The following is a 17,020-nucleotide window of genomic DNA, read 5'->3' on the forward strand; positions in this document are numbered from 1 at the left end:
CACTTTATACATGCTTCCTGAACAATTCTGTCCATTCTTGTAGTTTGAAAGGCCAACTATGCTGAAGATTCCCCAATCTAGGACACTGGCCCAGATCCTTCTCCTAAACTCCAGAACTATTTAGCCAGCCGACTACTAGATGTCACTTCATAAACCACAAGCCCCGCAGCCTGAATGCATCTTCTCCCCTGATAGCTCTGTTCTGTCAGTGACCTCACAGCTGACTCAGCTGCCCAAAAGAAAGCTGGGTTCTTTTGCACCACATATCTTTATGATCTCTCAAATCCACTTACTTCTCTATCTCCACATCCTTAATTTGAGCCATGATTACTTCTCACCTGGATTCATCATTTCAGTAGTTCCTCCTGACTTCATACTCACCATACAATTCACAGTCTACACTGCAGCCCAAGTTTTTTTTTTTCTTTTTTTTTTTTTTTAATGAAAAGGTCATTTAAAAACCCTTGAATGGTTTCCTGTCACCATACTTAATTTACTTACAGGTCATTTGTGTTCTCACTCCTGCTTACCTTCATAGTGGCATCTTGAACCCTCCCCCCCCCCCCCCATACTTTACACAGCAGCCATAGTGAATATTTTCAGTTCTTGGAAGCTGCCACTCTTCCTCCTTCAGGCTTTTATATATACTGAGTTCTCCCTGCCAGTCCCTCCCGTCCCTCCTTTTAGCCTGTCTCCTTTGTGTTCTTTACAACTCAGCTGTAAAGTTTTTACTGAGGGAAGCTGGACTGGGTGCTAAGTACCCATCCTTTGTGCTTCTACAATACTCAACTTCTCCAGTTCCCCTCACACATTTTTGTTGTTAATCAGCCTACATAGGCAGGAGCAAGAGCTGTTGCTGGCTACTGTCTAGCAAAAACACACAAAAAAAGTATTTACTAGGTGCTGGGTGAGGTTTAGTTGAAATGGATCAACAGGGGCCTTCTCAGTCCAAGGGGAGATAAGTAGGTTCCAAGAAATTATTTGCTTTGTGGCATTAAGCATCTGCTCTAACCCTTCTGCATCCTGTTCCCTTTTGTGGGATGTGGTTATCCTTTTCTGCTCTATTCCCACCTAATTAATCTTTTAAAGTATTCCCTATTGAGTCATTGCCACTCCCCTTAGATTTCAAATGTTCCACGTGACCTATAAGAAAAGTCCAGAGATTTCTGCTGCCCTCTGGGCCTGTCATTTAGCTGGCAGCACAGTATGCCCCACCACATCCTCTTATTTTGTGACTGCCCTGACTGATGCTTGAGGGCATGGCCCAGTACAGTAGACATCAGTTTGCTGGTTACCTGAGGAAAAAAGCAAGACGATGAATAGTTGAGACAAATGATTTTTAAGTAATCTGATCGGAAGCTCAAGAAAATTGATGGTCACCAACAGAAATATCTGGAGTGGTCTCTGAATGTTATTCTTGCTGACACTCCCACATGACTGACCTAACCTCTTTCCTGCCATAGGCCTGGGCTCTAACATCTTCCGCCTGCTGGACAGTCTGCGGGCCCTGTCAGGCCAGGCTGGATGCCGCCTCCGTGCCCTGCATCTCAGTGATCTGTTCTCACCACTGCCCATCCTGGAGCTGACACGTGCCATTGTGCGAGCCCTGCCCCTGCTGCGGGTCCTTTCTATTCGTGTTGACCACCCCAGCCAGAGGGACAACCCTGCCGTGCCAGGGAATGCAGGGCCCCCTAGCCACATAATTGGGGATGAGGAGATACCAGGTGAAGCACTGTGCGTGTGCGTGTGCATGTGTTCACACAAATGTGCAGGTGCATTTGTGTGGAAAAGGTGGGAAGACCTAATCCAGACCTAGCAACACTCATTCCTGGCTTATCTGAAATCCATTCCCTCTTTAGAGCCTGCTGTTAAAGATGACCATGGGCTGGACAGGGCCCAGACCACTACAAGCCCAATAGAAAGTGACCATGGCAGATAAGTCTCCAGAAAAGGGGTCTAGGTCCCCCTTCTGTATGTCCCCTTGGATCCTGTTTCCTAGCTCACCACTCTTGCACACTCCTGTTTGCTTGTCTGAATAGTCTAGTCTTCCTGGACTAAAAGCTCCAGGAGAACAAGGACTAAATCTCCTAGTTCTCTCTTCCCAGAACCTAGTGTTATAGCAGGCACTTAATGACAAGTAAACAAGATTTTTCAGTGAGCCTCTAAAGGACAGGATGGGACCTGCTCTGAGAATAGAAGAGAGATGGCCCACTGGAATCTTTTCTCCCTATCATATCCAGAAAACTGCCTGGAACAGCTGGAGATGGGATTTCCACGGGGAGCCCAACCAGCCCCACTGCTCTGCTCTGTACTGAAGGCCTCAGGTTCTCTGCAGCAGCTGTCTCTGGATAGTGCTACCTTTGCCTCTCCCCAAGATTTTGGGCTTGTGTTACAGACACTCAAAGGTAGGACCCAGCTAGAATGATAAAGGGAGGGTAGGAGACCCTGTTATTCTTTGGGAAAGCTAAGGCCCATGGCCTCTACCCCCATGCAGAGTACAACCTAGCCCTGAAGAGGCTGAGCTTCCACGACATGAATCTGGCTGACTGTCAGAGTGAGGTGCTCTTTTTGCTACAGAATCTGACTCTTCAAGGTAAATTCATCATTCAGAACCTGGGGCATTGCTGGGTCCTCATTGTGGCTCTGCCACTGTTCTTTTCTTGGCCTTATATCCTCAACTATAAGTTATAGAAACTGTATCATCTTCCTTCTAAAAGGACCCAAATTCAACTCCTCCTATACTTAACATGGGAAAATTACTCAAGTTTTTCTTACCTTTCAGTGGCCAACAGAAATAATGGTGGTGGGGAAGGATAAATATGCTGTCAGGTTCCCCTCATACTCTTGTCCCTAATCCCCACCCCTGCATAGAGGGCAAGCAATGGATAGAGGGAAAAGAAGTGAATGGAGAACTGTCCACACAGAGGACCTCTCTAGGGTGAACCTCTGGGTTCAGTCTCTGGTTTAAATCTGATTTAGTTCCAGTCTTGCTTGGGGTCTTGGACAAATTCCTTTCTCTTTCTGGGCCTCTATAAAATGTTCAGACCCCTTGCTAAGGACAACTGGGGCAGGAGGGGCAGCAACAAGTCCTAATGTTAGCCATCAGAATTCATTCTAATTTCTCTTGACAGAGATTACCTTCTCCTTCTGCCGTCTGTTTGAGAAGCGCCCAGCCCAGTTTCTGCCTGAGATGGTTGCTGCTATGAAGGGCAACTCCACACTGAAGGGCCTCCGGCTGCCAGGGAACCGCCTGGGTGGGGGCAGGGCCCTGGGAAGGGACAGGGGTGAAGGAGCCAGTCCTTTGACCTCAAAATTCAGTGGAGGAAGGCATAGGCCTCTCCACTGGGAACATGGGGGTTGGAATATAGTTGTGTGCTGGGACTTTTGGAGGCTGGGCTTCTCCCCACCAGAAACGGGTTGGGATACCCTTGTTCCCTGTTCTTGGGTGATTAGACATTTCTCCCCTTCTCCCCAGGGAATGCTGGCTTGCTGGCCCTGGCAGATGTTTTCTCAGAGGATTCATCCTCCTCTCTGTGTCAGCTGGACATCAGGTACATGGGGAGGAGGAAGGGACAAGGGATGGAGCTCTAAGGATATAGACTAGGGATTGTTTCCTGGGTGTCTAATCATCTCACCCCTACCAGTTCCAACTGCATCAAGCCAGATGGTCTTCTGGAGTTCGCCAAGCGGCTGGAGCGCTGGGGCCGTGGAGCCTTTGGTCACCTGCGCCTCTTCCAGAACTGGCTGGACCAGGATGCAGTCACAGCCAGGGAAGCCATTCGGCGGCTCCGGGCCACTTGTCACGTGGTTAGCGACTCGTGGGACTCATCCCAGGCCTTCGCAGATTATGTCAGCACCATGTGATGGGGCCCATGCTTCACAGGCCCATGCTCAGCACCATCAGCTTGCAGGGGCTGAGACATGGGCTGCCCAGAACTCCCAAACACCAATTCTGTCTTTCTCTTTCTGCAACCTTTTTTCCTCTTTTTCCTTCTTCCCTTGCACTGAGGTCCTGGAGGTCTTGCTGGGCTCAGCAAAGGCACTCTCACAACTGGGTTTAGAGCCTTTGGGCCCCTTACCCACTACTCTTGGAACCCTGGGCCAGGTTACAGTGCTCATCAGTCACTGAGGACAGCTCCTCTCCCCCTGCCTGAGGTTCCTGCTTTCCTTCCTCAAGCAGGTACCCAGGCTTTAGAGAAGTACAGGAGTGTCCACTACCAGGCCTCTTCTCTGCTGGGCTCACCATGCTGCTCCCAAGCCTCAGTCCCTTTCATACCTTTATTCCTTTCTTTTTTTTAACCAAAAAAAGTTTTTCTTATAAAATAAACTTTGGGCAAACATCATGCAGCCCTCCTTGATGATTTTTGTCCCAGAGAACAAAATTCAGTAGGGTCCTATGGGGCAAGGAGCCCCCTTTCCCTGTCTCCTTCCTCTAACAGCTACACCCAGACCAGCTGGTTATCAGTGGAGACCCCGCTGCTCCTCATGAGACTGCTGGTGGAAGACGAACGTGATGGCTGTGGAGGCAGCATCCCAGGCGGCCTGGAGTACCTCATCCTTAAGCCCCCGTTTATCAGTGTTATGGTTCCACTGAGCCAGGTCTGAGGTGCAGTCAGAACCATCAGGGGGTGGCCGGACCTGGTGATTGTTGACACAGCGGCAGCAGCGCAACCTGGGGGCAGAGGACAGAGCCGTGGTAACTATAGAGCCCGTCTCCATGCTGTGCAGGGAGTTCAGAAGTAATGGCCAGCAAGGGCACCCCACCCACCTGTCATGTGTGTCACTGAGGCTAGCCTCATCCAGGGTAAACAGCTCCTTCAACTCGCCGAGAGAGAAGTGCCGCTCCACATCCTGTTCCTCATCCACCACACAGCTGCTCAGTGCCTTCTTGTGGCTCTGGCGCTGAAAGATCTTCTCCTCAATGGTTCCTGCCTGGGGTGGGGGTGCCCAAGGATGTACAGCTAAGTCATTCCCAAACATAGGGGGCAGGAATACCCAGGGGTTGAAACTATAGCCACCCAAGAGAAGGGGAAATGAATGAGAAGTAAAAGTCCTATAGCAACACATCTGCTCAGCTGAGCCCATTTTCCCAATCTGTCTCTTGGGAACATGACTTGTAGCCACTGCTCACCCAGGATATTTTCTGTACGAATGGAGGGTTTCATGTCTTGGCTAAATTCTTTCAGAGTGAGCTGAGGTTTGCAGCAGCTTCACCAGACCTCCACACCAAGCCCAGGCCTCTCACACTCAACAAGTATCATTTGGATATCCTATGCCTGGCTCTGTGCCAACACTAGGATACAAAGAAGAATTAAATATGATCCTTATTCCTGAACTCCTAGGCTTCTGGGAGAGACACATAAACTAATTGGCACAATAACAGAAACCTGCATAGGATTCCCAAGGGCCCACAAGAGGGGTAGTAGAGGGGGAAAGTGATGAAAAGCTTGAAGTAAAGATGATCCTTGAGTTGAATCATAAAAAATGAATAGATGGTTTACAAGGGAAGAGAGAAGGAAAGCTCGTAGGCCCCACATAGGACAAAGGCATAAGCCTGGCCTACTGGAGGACTGAGGAGTTGAGCCTGTCTTGAGGATGGTGGGAGTATAGTAAGAGCTGGGACTGAGTAAGTCAGCAGAGGCCATACCGGAGAAATATGGATGCCAGGCTGAAAGAGCTTGGCCTTATCCTGCAAGTGATGAAAAGCAAAATCAGGATTTTTGGAAAGTTCATTCTGGAAGCAATATGTGAAGAACAGGTTAAGACCAAAGGTAAAGCATTAGGAAGCTGCTGCAGTATCCAAGTGAAAGAGAACTGTGACTTTAGCACAGGGTAAAGAGGAAGGTTAGATAAGGAAATTGCCAGAAGACAAATAGTGATTTGTTGTTAGGAGACAGGGAATGGTCCAGTAGGATGATACCCAGATTTGGGTTGGTTGGATAATGGAGCCATTAAATGACAAAATTCAGAAAGGAAATGAATTTAGTCACCTTGCATCTAAAGTGTTCATGAGACATACAAGTGGAAATGTACAATAGGTGATGGAAATATAGGTCTAAAACTCAGGTAAGAGATCTTGGCTAAACATTTAGAGATTTGTCAATATAATGAGTGTAGGTAATCACAGAGATAGGAAAACCAGAGTGGAATTTCCAAAGAGAATAGAATTTTAAAGACTAGTAGTCAACAGTGTCAGATACACAGAGGAAAAATCAAGAGTTTCTTGTTCTGGCAATTAGGAAGCCAATATTACATTCAAAAGCAAGTTCAAAAGCAGTCTGAAGAGTGAATAGAAGATGAGGAAGTGAAGTTAATCTGTAGGCTTTGGAAAAATGTGACGGTGAACGCATGGAAAGTAACCCAAGGTAGTGGCTACAGTAGGACAGAGAGTTAAATGGTGAGAGCTACCTCAGCATGTTTATAGACTTAGGTAAATAAGAGAGACCTTAATCAACTAAGAAAGAAGGAAAACAATCCAGGGCAGAGCTGGAATGATGAAGCTCAAAGAAGGAAATTATCTTCCTCTGAGATGGGAAGGGAAGAGCAGGTCTAGAGATACAAAAAAGACAGGTAAGAGAACTCAAGCCTGGTAGCCTACATTTTTTTCTGTGAAGCAGAAGACAAGGTCTCTGCAAAAAGAATGAGAGACAGGGTTAGGTAAGAAACTTGAGGGAAGTGGTGAAGGCTTGAAGTGGCTGTTGAAAGAAACGAGATACAGCCCAGCCCAAAATGGAATATGTGAATTTGTGGTAGTGCTAATCTACACCCGCAAATTTTATCTGGTGCAGAACTTGAGAACAGTTGTAGTGATCCAACTGGAGTATTACAGAAAGAGTGACTGAAAGGATGCACAGTAGGAATCAGGCCAAACAAAGAGAAGTGAAGCCAGACTGGGGGAAAGGTGAGGTACTAGGGACATTTAGGCTAAAGCAGATATAGGAGATATGAGAAAACTGGAAGGACAGGAAGTTGAGAATAGAATGATAGTTTTGGGTACTGTGTATAGTTTTGGTATTACTAAAGTTCCAGAGTGTGGCCTTGGGAGTAACTAAATGGGAAGGAGTTGAACTGGTCATTAGAGATGAGGTCAAGGAAACATGGAAGCCGGAGTGCTAGATAACTGCATAGTCCTTGAAGTCAAGATGATAACTGAATTTGGGGAAGAAATGAAGGACTAGACTAGGCTGGTATCCAAAGTCATCAATGAATTAGGAAACTAGCATAGGGTAGATGACAGTGACAAGGAAGAAAAGAGAGTAGTCAAGTCAGAGAACATGAGCTTTAAAAGAGAACTACAGTCTGTATGATTGATCACTGAGAACTTGGGAGAATGCCAATACTACTTCTTAGTCCCAGGGGACACATGGAGTATGAGAAGATTACAAGTCAAGTGCACAGTAGAAATCAAGGTATGAGGGAAAGCAGGTGTCCTGTGAAGAGATGAGGCCACAGGGGAGTTTGTCAACCACTGAACAGGTATCAGGAGGCATAGGTTTTGAAGGAATGGGGTGGAGAGAGGGAGAAAGAACAGAAAAATACAGGGGTCTGGCTAAGCCCATAGATTGGCCACTGCTAGAGGCAGAGGCAAAACAGGTACTGAGAAAAAACCCAAGATGGTCCTAAAGGTCTTTTTCATGACCCACCCCTACTCTGACCACTGTCACCATCCTTACAGACAGCAGGCGATAGATGTAGCAGGTCTTCTTTTGACCATCACGCCAGACCCGGGCCATGGCTTGTTCATCATTAGCCGGGTTCCAGTCAGGGTCAAACATGACCAGTCGGTTTGCTCCAATGAGATTGAGGCCACAACCCCCAGCTTTGCTGCTCAGCATGAAGACAAAGTCAGGGCTCTGGAAAGAAAGGAAGGAGAAAAGAACCTCTTGCAGCCTGAACTGGAATCCTATTCAGTCCAGCCAACAGTTCTCTCTCTCATACATCTGTACTCTTATGCTGTGAGGACCACCAATTTGCCTACCAATTTCCCAGCCCCACCATCACCAACCAGGCTAACTCCACCACACCCACCAAGGGCGGAGGGAGACAGAGAGAGAGAGAGAGACCCTAAAGCAGAGCACCCATCTAGTTTCTCTATCAACCAGTGATTCTGATGTTACTGCATTGGTAGTATGGAAACAGGGGCTGTACATTTACCAATGGATTGTTGAAGCGCTCTACAATCTTGGCTCGCTTCTTAATGGACATTGTGCCATCCAAGCGGACATACAAGTACCTGAAGGGGAATTCAAACATCAAAACCCAAGAAGGAAGCAGAGGCTTGCTACTGAAGGACTTGAACTAACCAGGCTTGAGGCTACTCATGTAGAGCCTGAGGGCCTAAACTCCCAAAGGGAGAGGCAGGGGACTAAGGGCTAGGACTCTGTCCTCTGGAAGTACCTGAAGGGCCAGGGGCTAGTCTGCTTGGAGATGGAGTCAGGATCATCACAGTAAAAGAACATATTTTCTGGGAAGTCCCCCCTGCACCCATTTATTGCCCATATCCACCAATCAGAACACCTACCATCTACTCTTCCTAGGGGGATGGTAGGGGAGGCACTCCTTTGGCAAACTGATTTGACTCTTCCCTACCTTCGGGCCCGGCAGAGCTTCTCAAAGAGGTCCAATGTCTGAGTGTAATTGGACACCAGCACTACTTTGTCACTGCTGCGGCTTCGGGTCACTGCCAGAATGTAATCAAGGACCAGCATCTTACCTGGGGAAATCATCAACCATTAGCTCCCAACAGGCCATCCCCATGGCCCAGGATTCTTACTTTTGATATCATGCCTTGAGGCAAGGATACATCTAGCACAAAGAGACAATTTCCCACCTTTCCTCCCAGAGGAGCCCAAACACTGACTTACCTGATAGCTGGGGCTCTAGAGCCTTGGAGCTATAACCAGGGGGGAATATTTCCAAGGCACCTTCAAAGCCACCCTCCTCTTCCACACACTTGTCATAGATTAGAGCTGGATCTGAAAACAACAACAAAAACAAAACCCAAAATGCCAGCTACAGTGCTTTCCAGTTTCCACTTCGATGCTCATTGGAATCTCCTCTAGAAGCCTACCCAGCAGACCTTCCTCAGCGCCAGACTTACCAGGTCCCAATTCCCAGTTTGCAGTCAGTTCCATCTAGGACCACCTTGCTTACTAGTGTGTTCTCCCAGCAAGAAGGGAACTATACCACAGAGGGCAAGATTTGTTATTTTTCCTCCTGTCCAACATTTTATATGCACAGGTGTGCGTGCATACTCCCATATACTCACAAGTCCCATATACTCCCAAGCATCAAGCATGGGCTGGGCAAAGGGTAAGCAAAATTTTCCAAAGCAAAGGGTCTGGTACGGAGTACAAAATGTAGGGTTCATGCCTTGGGGAGGGCTGGAATCACAGGTGGCCTTTATGAGGACTCTAGACAAGTTTTGGTCAAGGTGGCTGGACCTTACAGGAGCCTAGCCTTCCTTGCTTACTCTCTCAGGGGACCCCAGGACATGGACCCAACTCACGATTACAAAGCTTCTTTAGCAAGGTGATGGAAGAAAGGGAAGACACACTCATCTTGCCCTCACGCAACTCTTCTGCTGGCTTGGCCTGTCTCAGAAACTTCTTGTATAACTCAGTCTGAAGGGATGTCAGCCTGAAAAAAGGGTAGCTGGGTTAGTGGGAAAGGCTGGACGACACCTCTGCCCTAAGAATATTGTGAGAGCCCAACCATGCCTCAAGGGCTGAGTTTTTACACACTCTACATCCCTCAGTTGAGTTCAGTACCTACAACAAACCACCTGCTCAATTTTCACAGGCAGATATTTAGAAAGGATATCAGAGGTCCTCCGTATCAGGCACCTGGGGAGAGAAGATAAAAAGGCAAGAGGCTGGTAAAAATGCCCTGCTAACTACTAGAATAAAAGCTACCACCCAAAGAACCCAAAAGACTGTCTCTTTTGTAGAATCAAATGTCAGAGACACATCAGCTCTATGGCAAAGAAATCTTTATCAGGGTCTCAGTCATGGGAACAGAGACTCTTTCGAACAGTCTAGCTTACAGTGACAACTCTTCCTCTTCAAAAGTTTAGTTAGTCTTCAAGAGAAGGCCAAGATCTCCCATTAAGCCTGGTGCTCAGACAGGAGAAGGAAGCTGCAAACCACCAAGTCCTTAGAGGAGTTTCTACTTGCACTTGCCCAAATACCACATGGCCCAAGGTTCAATGAAATTAAGCCCATACCTCCTGGCCAACCAGGAAGGACAGGGATCAGACACCTAAGGAACAGCTCCTAAGAATATAGTGACTCTCCTTCCTGCCATCGAAAATTGGGAGGGAGAGAGGGCGGGACTCCAGGATATAAATCAAGTGTATTACCTACAACAGGGAATCTAGAATGTACTTGCCTTTTGGATTATGTGGACCCTATGGAAAAGCCCTCTTAGTCTGGGAGCCACACCCATCAGTCAGATCTATTTCTACCTGTCACAGAAGACTATGGGGTCTGAGAAGGGAAGCCTGGTGCTTTAGGTCTAAGACTGACTGACAGGAAGCTTGTGAAGTATTAACAATGCTCCAAGGGATATTCTGTTCAGGGAGACCAGCATGAGAGAAGAGCTTCCTCAGCAGGATGCTAAGCAGCCCAAAGCCAGACCACAGGGCCCAGGCCAGGAAGAAAGCAGGAACTTGGCTTGCAAGACCTCTCCATTTATTCAGTGGCTATAGTCAGGGCACAGATCCCACTCCCTTCCCAGCCTCATGGGCCAAAGCACCAAAGGATTGGACTTGGATAGTTTAGTAGGCAATTCTGATGACCTAACTTGGGGGAAAATCCCAAAGAAAGGTGCTGTTGGGGCACCTGGGTGGCTCAGTCGGTTAAGTGTCCAACTCTCGGTCTTGGCCCAGGTCATGATCTCATGGTTCATGAGTCTGAGCCCCGAGTTGGGCTCTGTGCTGACAGTGCAGAACCTGCCTGGGATTCTGTCTCTCCCTCTCTCTCTCTCTCAAAATAAACACTTTAAAAAAAAAAAAAAAGGTGCTGCTGCCTAGCCCAGCACCCACCCCGCCATTACCTATTCACAATGCTGGTGAGCTCCCGTAGCCGCTCTTCTCCTAGCTGCCTGTCAGCCTCACTGGCAGCTGCATCTCGACTCTTCAAAATTGGCAACTCAAAATGCTTCTTGAACTCATGGGCAGTTCCTAAGACAAGAGAGAAGGGAAAAATAAAGTACTACATATAAAAAAAAAAAAAAAAAAAAAAAAAAAAAAAAAAAGTGGGGGAGTCTCGCTCTTTTACATCCCACTTCTAGCCACTTGCTCTTTTTGCCATGTGTTCCCCTGCACCCCTCCTAGCCAGGCCTCACAAAATTGAAGAAATCAAGGACTTTTTGCTCACAGCCAAATGAAAGGATGCCAAATCTGCCAAGATCAAGAAACGTAAGGGCGCTTGGGTGGCTCAGTCATTAAGCACCTGACTTCAGCTCAGGTCATGATGTCACAGTTTGTGAGTTTGAGTTCTACATTAGGTGAACTCGAGTGCCACTTTGGGTGAGCTCAAACCCTGCTTCTCTCTCTCTCCCTCTCTGCCCCTCATGGGATTCTCTTTCTCAAGGGAAAAAAAAAAAAAAAAAAGGGTGCCTGGATGGCTCAGTTGGTTAAGCTTCCAACTTCAGCTCAGGTCATGATCTCATGGTTCAGGGGTTCAAGCCCTTCATGGGACTCTGTGTGGACAGCTCAGAGCCTGGAGCCTCCTTCAGAGTCCGTGTCTCCCTCTTTGCCCCTCTGGCACTCTCTCAAAAATAAACAAAAAAAAATACTATATCAACTTCCTTCTTAAAAAAATTGAAAACATAAGGAAAACATAAGGATAATGTGAAGGTGAAAGTTTCATGCAGCTTGGTCATCACAAAAAAAAAAAAAAAGGCAGAGAAACTGAAGCAATCCCTACCCCCAGGTCTGGCAGTGAAGGAGCTGAAATGAACCTGGCACACTGATTAGAACTGTATTAAAATTTTTAATTCAAAACAAAACAAAACAAAAACAGAATGATTATCCCACTGCCAATAATGACAGACTGCTTTGTTACAGACCACCTTCCTGCCAAGAACAAAGCTGAACAAATTATAGGCAATTTCTGTTTGAATGGATCAGAAAGCTAACCAAAGCAGTGGAGACTTGAAAGGCCAAATAGGTTAAAACTCAAATATATAACTAATTACATTATATATAAATGGACCAAATAATCCAATTAAAAGACCATACAATTGTCAGACCGGGCTTTTTTTTTTTTTTTTAAAGCCCATCTATATGCTGCTCATAAGAGATGAAGTAGCATGTATGATACGTGCTACAATGCAGCTGAAATATTATACTAAGTAAAAGAAACCAACACAAAAGGTAACATATTGTAGAATTCCATTTATATGAACTGTCCAGAATAGACAAATTCATAGAGATAGAAAGAAGATTGGTGGTTGCCAGAGTTTGAGGTTAAGGAGAGATAGGGAATACTTGTTTAATGGGTAAAGAGTTTTCTTTTGGCCAGGAATAAAAAGGGCAGGTTATCTCACATATGAGATCTCTAAATGGCCAATAAACATATTAAAAGGTACTCAACTTTATTAAACATCAGGTAAACACAATAAGGTATCACTAAACACCCACTAGAATTACTAAAATTAAAAAAAAAATTGGGGGGGGACCCCAAATCTTTAATTTTTCTCCTTGCCTGGTGCAAGGACTCGAGAGACACCTGAGCTTTACAAACAGGAGACAAACGTCAGCCGCCAGGGCCCTCACCGGGTTCAATGCAGGCAAGAGGCCCCTCCCCTCAGAGTGCATCACAGACTGGCCCCCATGTGGCCCTGAAGTTCGGCTCATCAGTGCCCTGACAAGACCATGGTGAGGGCAGGGAGGGCAGAAATAATTTTTCTTAAGATAAATATTAGTCATGGCATAGAGTAGAGGTGAGCTAACTACAGCCATGGGTCAGCCACATGTTTCTGTAAATAAAGTTTTATTAGAACACAACCATGCCCATTCATTTATACTTTATGGCTGCTTTCATACTACAGTATGAATTGAGTAGTTGTAACAGAGACAGGCCTGCAAACCTAAAATACTACCTATCCCTTTAAGAAAAAATTTACTGACCCCTCATGTAGAGACACTAGAATTCTCATACACTTCTGGCACACTTTGGAAAGAAAGCCAGAGTATCTACTAGAGCTGAATACATGCATAACACATGAACTAAACACATGCATACCCCAGAAATTCCACTCATAGGACAGAGAATGCATATGTACACAACAGAAATGCATACTATGCTCAGGTAAAGACATGTACAAAAATGTTTACATCATTATTCAAAAGAATAAAAAACTGGAAACTCAACTGTCCAACAGAACAGATAAAGCCTGGTATATTCATGAAAATGAAATACACAAACAAGAAAACAAACTACTGCACAACATGGATTGATCTCACAAACATAATGAACAAAAAGAAACTAGATGCCAAGGAAGACTGTATTATTCCATTTACAAAAGTTCAAAAATAGAACAAACCAATCTTGAGTCAGAAGAGATTTCTGGGGGAAAAGGTGAGAATAATGATTAGAAGGGGGTGCCGCTGAGATGGTGGCAGTAATTGATCTGATAGTGGTTACACAAATGTGTTCACATGAAAATTCTACTGCTTAGCTGGTTCTTGCCTAAAGCCATCTTCCTGAGCAACAGCAAGTTGAGGTGGCACTAAGACATCCTCCCATAGATATTTAAGCGCAAGAACTGTCCACCTGTGGTTTCCAGAGGCTGGGAGGTGAGGGAGGATGGGACATGGGGAGTTATTATTTAATGGGTAGAGTTTCAGTTCTGAAAGATGAAAAAAGTTCTGGAGATGGATGGTGGTGATATTTGCACAACAATGTAAGTATATTTCAGGACACTGAACTGTACACTAAAAAGTAGTTTAAAACAAAACAAAACAGCCTAAGACAGTCTGTTCTGAGGCCAAAGCTCTCATGAGGCAGCTACAATGCAGTGAGCAAAAATGCCTAGGGGTAGTGTTTCCACCCCCAGCTCATAGTGACACCATACTGTGCACAGCCCCTGCTACCTCTGTACTGGAAAAATGGCTACAGTGGTCCTTGCTGAGCTGTTCAGCAGAACCACGGTCTCCCAATGGCTTTGCTACTCCCTGACAAGAGAAGCCTTCCTACAAGAGTGACTAGTGACCCACATGTTATAACTAGCATTCTCTCCTTTCTCCCTTCAGCTAGAGTTATACTCCCAAGGCCAAGGCAAGGCTCCTCTCCAATGTAGCAGACAAGGCTGGAATCTTACCTAGAATGCCCGAATTAACAAAATGTACCAAGCTGAAATACTCAAGGAGATCATTCTGGATGGGGGTCCCAGAGATAAGCACCCGCCGGCTGGTGTTCAAGCTGTCCAGGGCCTGGTAAGTCTGATTCTCAGAGTTCTTAAGTCTGTGTCCCTGCAAGGAAATTAATTCTCATTCAGGCCTGGGCATGATAAGGCATCCCTAATGATAGCAAAGTCTTGTGTAGACAGGAAAAGAGGAAAGAGGAATCAAACATTACAGGTTCTGGGGCCTTAGGAACTGGGCAGGGCACAGCAAGAATGAGAACCTACCTGCTTGCTTACGGAGAAATGTCATGTTCAAGAGATAGACCTTCAGTTTCCAGACCACTCGTGTTACATCCATCCATAAAAGAACTATTCCCTGGATTATTACCTCACCTCCTTTTCCCTGCCCTAACCTCCAGAGCCCTAGCAGCCTGCCTATCCTCTTCAGAGACATTCAGCCACATTAGTGACCCATGCTTTCAGGGAATCCTCCCTTCCCACTAGCCAAACCAACCCAGAACACCTCCTGAGCCAGATGCTTTCTGGATTGGTTTACAGGCCATGTGTGGGTTGTCAGAGTCCAAGTCCCTCTGGACTTGGCCCAGGCTCCTCCTTCCTGCTCCCTGCAGAATCCTAAGAGCCTCTCTTCCTCCCTTTGTATCTCGTCCCCAATTCGTCACCCATCCTTCATACACACCCTGTTACTTCTCTCTTTTAAGCCCTTTTCAAGGAAGTGGTAAAGGACCCTATCATCTTCCCTCTTTCCCCAAGAACCACATGGGCAAGATCAAGCCTGCGCCTGTTCTATCCACAGTCCCCATTTCAGCCCCAAATGCAACCACCAATGAAAGAATGGACAAACAAGTCAGCATGCTCCCTCTGGATAGCCTTGTACGATGAAATTAAACACAGACCTTCTACTGACCCTCCTGTGTCTAGGATCAAGTCCAAGCTCATTAGTTTAGCACTTCTCAGTAAGACCCCAGCTAACTTCTGTGACAAGTCTTCACAGCTCGTCTTAGTCCAGGAAGCCATAACTCCTCCTCACTCCTAATGTTGGAGTTCCTTAGGTCTCTTTGCCCATGCCATTCCTCTGCCCAGAATTCTCTCCCACAGGCAAATTCCTCAATGTCACCTCCGAGGCAAAGCCCTCCTCACTGACCCCAAGCTGTTGGTGTCTCCCACTTCCATGCTCCTATGGCACTCTGTACATAATAGCTGTTTACTAAATCTTTTCCAAGTGCCAGGCACTGGACTAATAAGCAGCACTTCCTGTATATTCTCTTCTATAATCCAGATAACAATTAGATGAGTGGGAATTGTAATACCTATTTTAGAGAAAATGAAGTTCAGAAAGGTGAACACACCAAAATCCCACACTGGTAAAAAGTAGCAGAACTAGGGGGTGCCTGGGTGGCTCAGTCGGTGGAGTGTCTGACTTCGGCTCAGGTCATGATCTCGCGGTTCATAAGTTCGAGCCCCACGTCGGGCTCTGTGCTGGCAGCTCGGAGCCTGCAGCCTGCTTCGGATTCTGTGCCCCCTCCCTCTCTGCCCCACCCTTGCTTGTGCTCTCTGTCTTTCAAAAATGAATAAACATAAAAAAAAATTTTTTTTAAGGAAGTAGCAGAACTAGGATTTGAACTCAGGTCTGTGTGATTCCAAAATCTGGGCACTGTACTACTCTGCCTCTCGTCTACTGCTACACAGAGTACTAATCATACTCTACTGTATGTACTCAATCTCCTCACCTAGACAGGAACTTCTTAAAACAGAGACCATGTCAGATTTGCCTTTATATAACTTGGTGTACATGACAGAGTCCCCCACAGAGAACTGCTCAGTAAATGTTTGTTAAATGAAAGAATAACCAACGTTGCTATTAAAGAAGAATTAGACATAGAATTTTAATCTTTAAAAACGACTGGATGGGGGCGCCTGGGTGGCTTAGTCGGTTAAGCGGCCGACTTAGGCTCAGGTCATGATCTCGCGGTCCGTGAGTTCGAGCCCCGCGTCGGGCTCTGTGCTGACAGCTCAGAGCCTGGAGCCTGTTTCGGATTCTGTGTCTCCCTCTCTCTGACCCTCCCCCATTCATGCTCCGTCTCTCTCTCTATCTCAAAAATAAAAATAAACGTTAAAAAAAAAAAAAATGACTGGATGTTGTATACCTAAGACTAATACAATGTCATGTCAATTACATTTCAATTAAAATAATTTTTAAGACATCCAAAACAAAAAAATAAAAAATGATTAGAGGCTCCAAGCACTAGTCCTGAAAACAGAAGGCTGAGACTTTGGAGTCAAAGAGGGAAATAAAACTTGAAGCTTGTGAGGAAATTCCCCAAAAGACCCCAGGGAAGGGCACCTGGGTGGCTCAGTCAGTTAAACGTTCAACTTTGGCTTATGTCATGATCTTGCTGTTCTTGGGTTCAAGCCCCACGTAGGGCTCTGTGCTGACAGCTCAGAGCCTGGAGCCTGCGTTGGATTCTTGTCTCCCTCTCTCTCTGCCCTTCTCCTGCTTGTGCTCTGTCTCTCTCTCTCTCAAAAATAAACATTAGAAAAAAAATTTTTTTAACAAACAGAAAAACCCAAAAAATACCCTAGGGAAATAGGGGTCAACAATTGGGTCCCTCTAAACTGAAGCTCCCTGAGGGCAGATATCAATGGGATT

The 17,020-nt window shown here is 46.1% G+C and overlaps 2 protein-coding genes and 1 pseudogene across 4 annotated transcripts in view; 2 read left to right on the forward strand and 1 right to left on the reverse strand.

Annotated features, from left to right (window-relative positions):
- LRRC41 (leucine rich repeat containing 41) overlaps nucleotides 1-4,343 on the forward strand; it is a 19,578-nt gene extending 15,235 nt beyond the window's left edge. For both annotated transcript variants that reach the window (XM_019449437.1, XM_019449438.2), the window contains exons 5-10: nucleotides 1,464-1,724; nucleotides 2,241-2,405; nucleotides 2,495-2,593; nucleotides 3,132-3,254; nucleotides 3,476-3,551; nucleotides 3,645-4,343. In XM_019449437.1, coding sequence (XP_019304982.1) covers nucleotides 1,464-1,724; nucleotides 2,241-2,405; nucleotides 2,495-2,593; nucleotides 3,132-3,254; nucleotides 3,476-3,551; nucleotides 3,645-3,864 — 944 coding nt within the window. In that variant the 3' untranslated portion in view covers nucleotides 3,865-4,343. The remainder of the gene's footprint in view (nucleotides 1-1,463; nucleotides 1,725-2,240; nucleotides 2,406-2,494; nucleotides 2,594-3,131; nucleotides 3,255-3,475; nucleotides 3,552-3,644) is intronic.
- Nucleotides 4,265-17,020, reverse strand: part of RAD54L (RAD54 like) — a 25,647-nt gene continuing 12,891 nt past the window's right edge. For both annotated transcript variants that reach the window (XM_019449439.2, XM_053895827.1), the window contains 10 exons: nucleotides 14,329-14,479; nucleotides 11,056-11,182; nucleotides 9,771-9,845; nucleotides 9,509-9,639; nucleotides 8,865-8,975; nucleotides 8,590-8,713; nucleotides 8,155-8,233; nucleotides 7,674-7,853; nucleotides 4,769-4,932; nucleotides 4,265-4,672 (listed from right to left, as the gene is read on the reverse strand). In XM_019449439.2, coding sequence (XP_019304984.1) covers nucleotides 4,462-4,672; nucleotides 4,769-4,932; nucleotides 7,674-7,853; nucleotides 8,155-8,233; nucleotides 8,590-8,713; nucleotides 8,865-8,975; nucleotides 9,509-9,639; nucleotides 9,771-9,845; nucleotides 11,056-11,182; nucleotides 14,329-14,479 — 1,353 coding nt within the window. In that variant the 3' untranslated portion in view covers nucleotides 4,265-4,461. The remainder of the gene's footprint in view (nucleotides 4,673-4,768; nucleotides 4,933-7,673; nucleotides 7,854-8,154; nucleotides 8,234-8,589; nucleotides 8,714-8,864; nucleotides 8,976-9,508; nucleotides 9,640-9,770; nucleotides 9,846-11,055; nucleotides 11,183-14,328; nucleotides 14,480-17,020) is intronic.
- On the forward strand, nucleotides 11,268-12,254 carry LOC128775085 (60S ribosomal protein L38-like; annotated as a pseudogene).

Source organism: Panthera pardus, unplaced genomic scaffold, assembly GCF_024362965.1.
Source record: "Panthera pardus isolate Hobbes unplaced genomic scaffold, ASM2436296v1 HiC_scaffold_11, whole genome shotgun sequence".
Taxonomy (NCBI): Eukaryota; Metazoa; Chordata; class Mammalia; order Carnivora; family Felidae; genus Panthera; species Panthera pardus.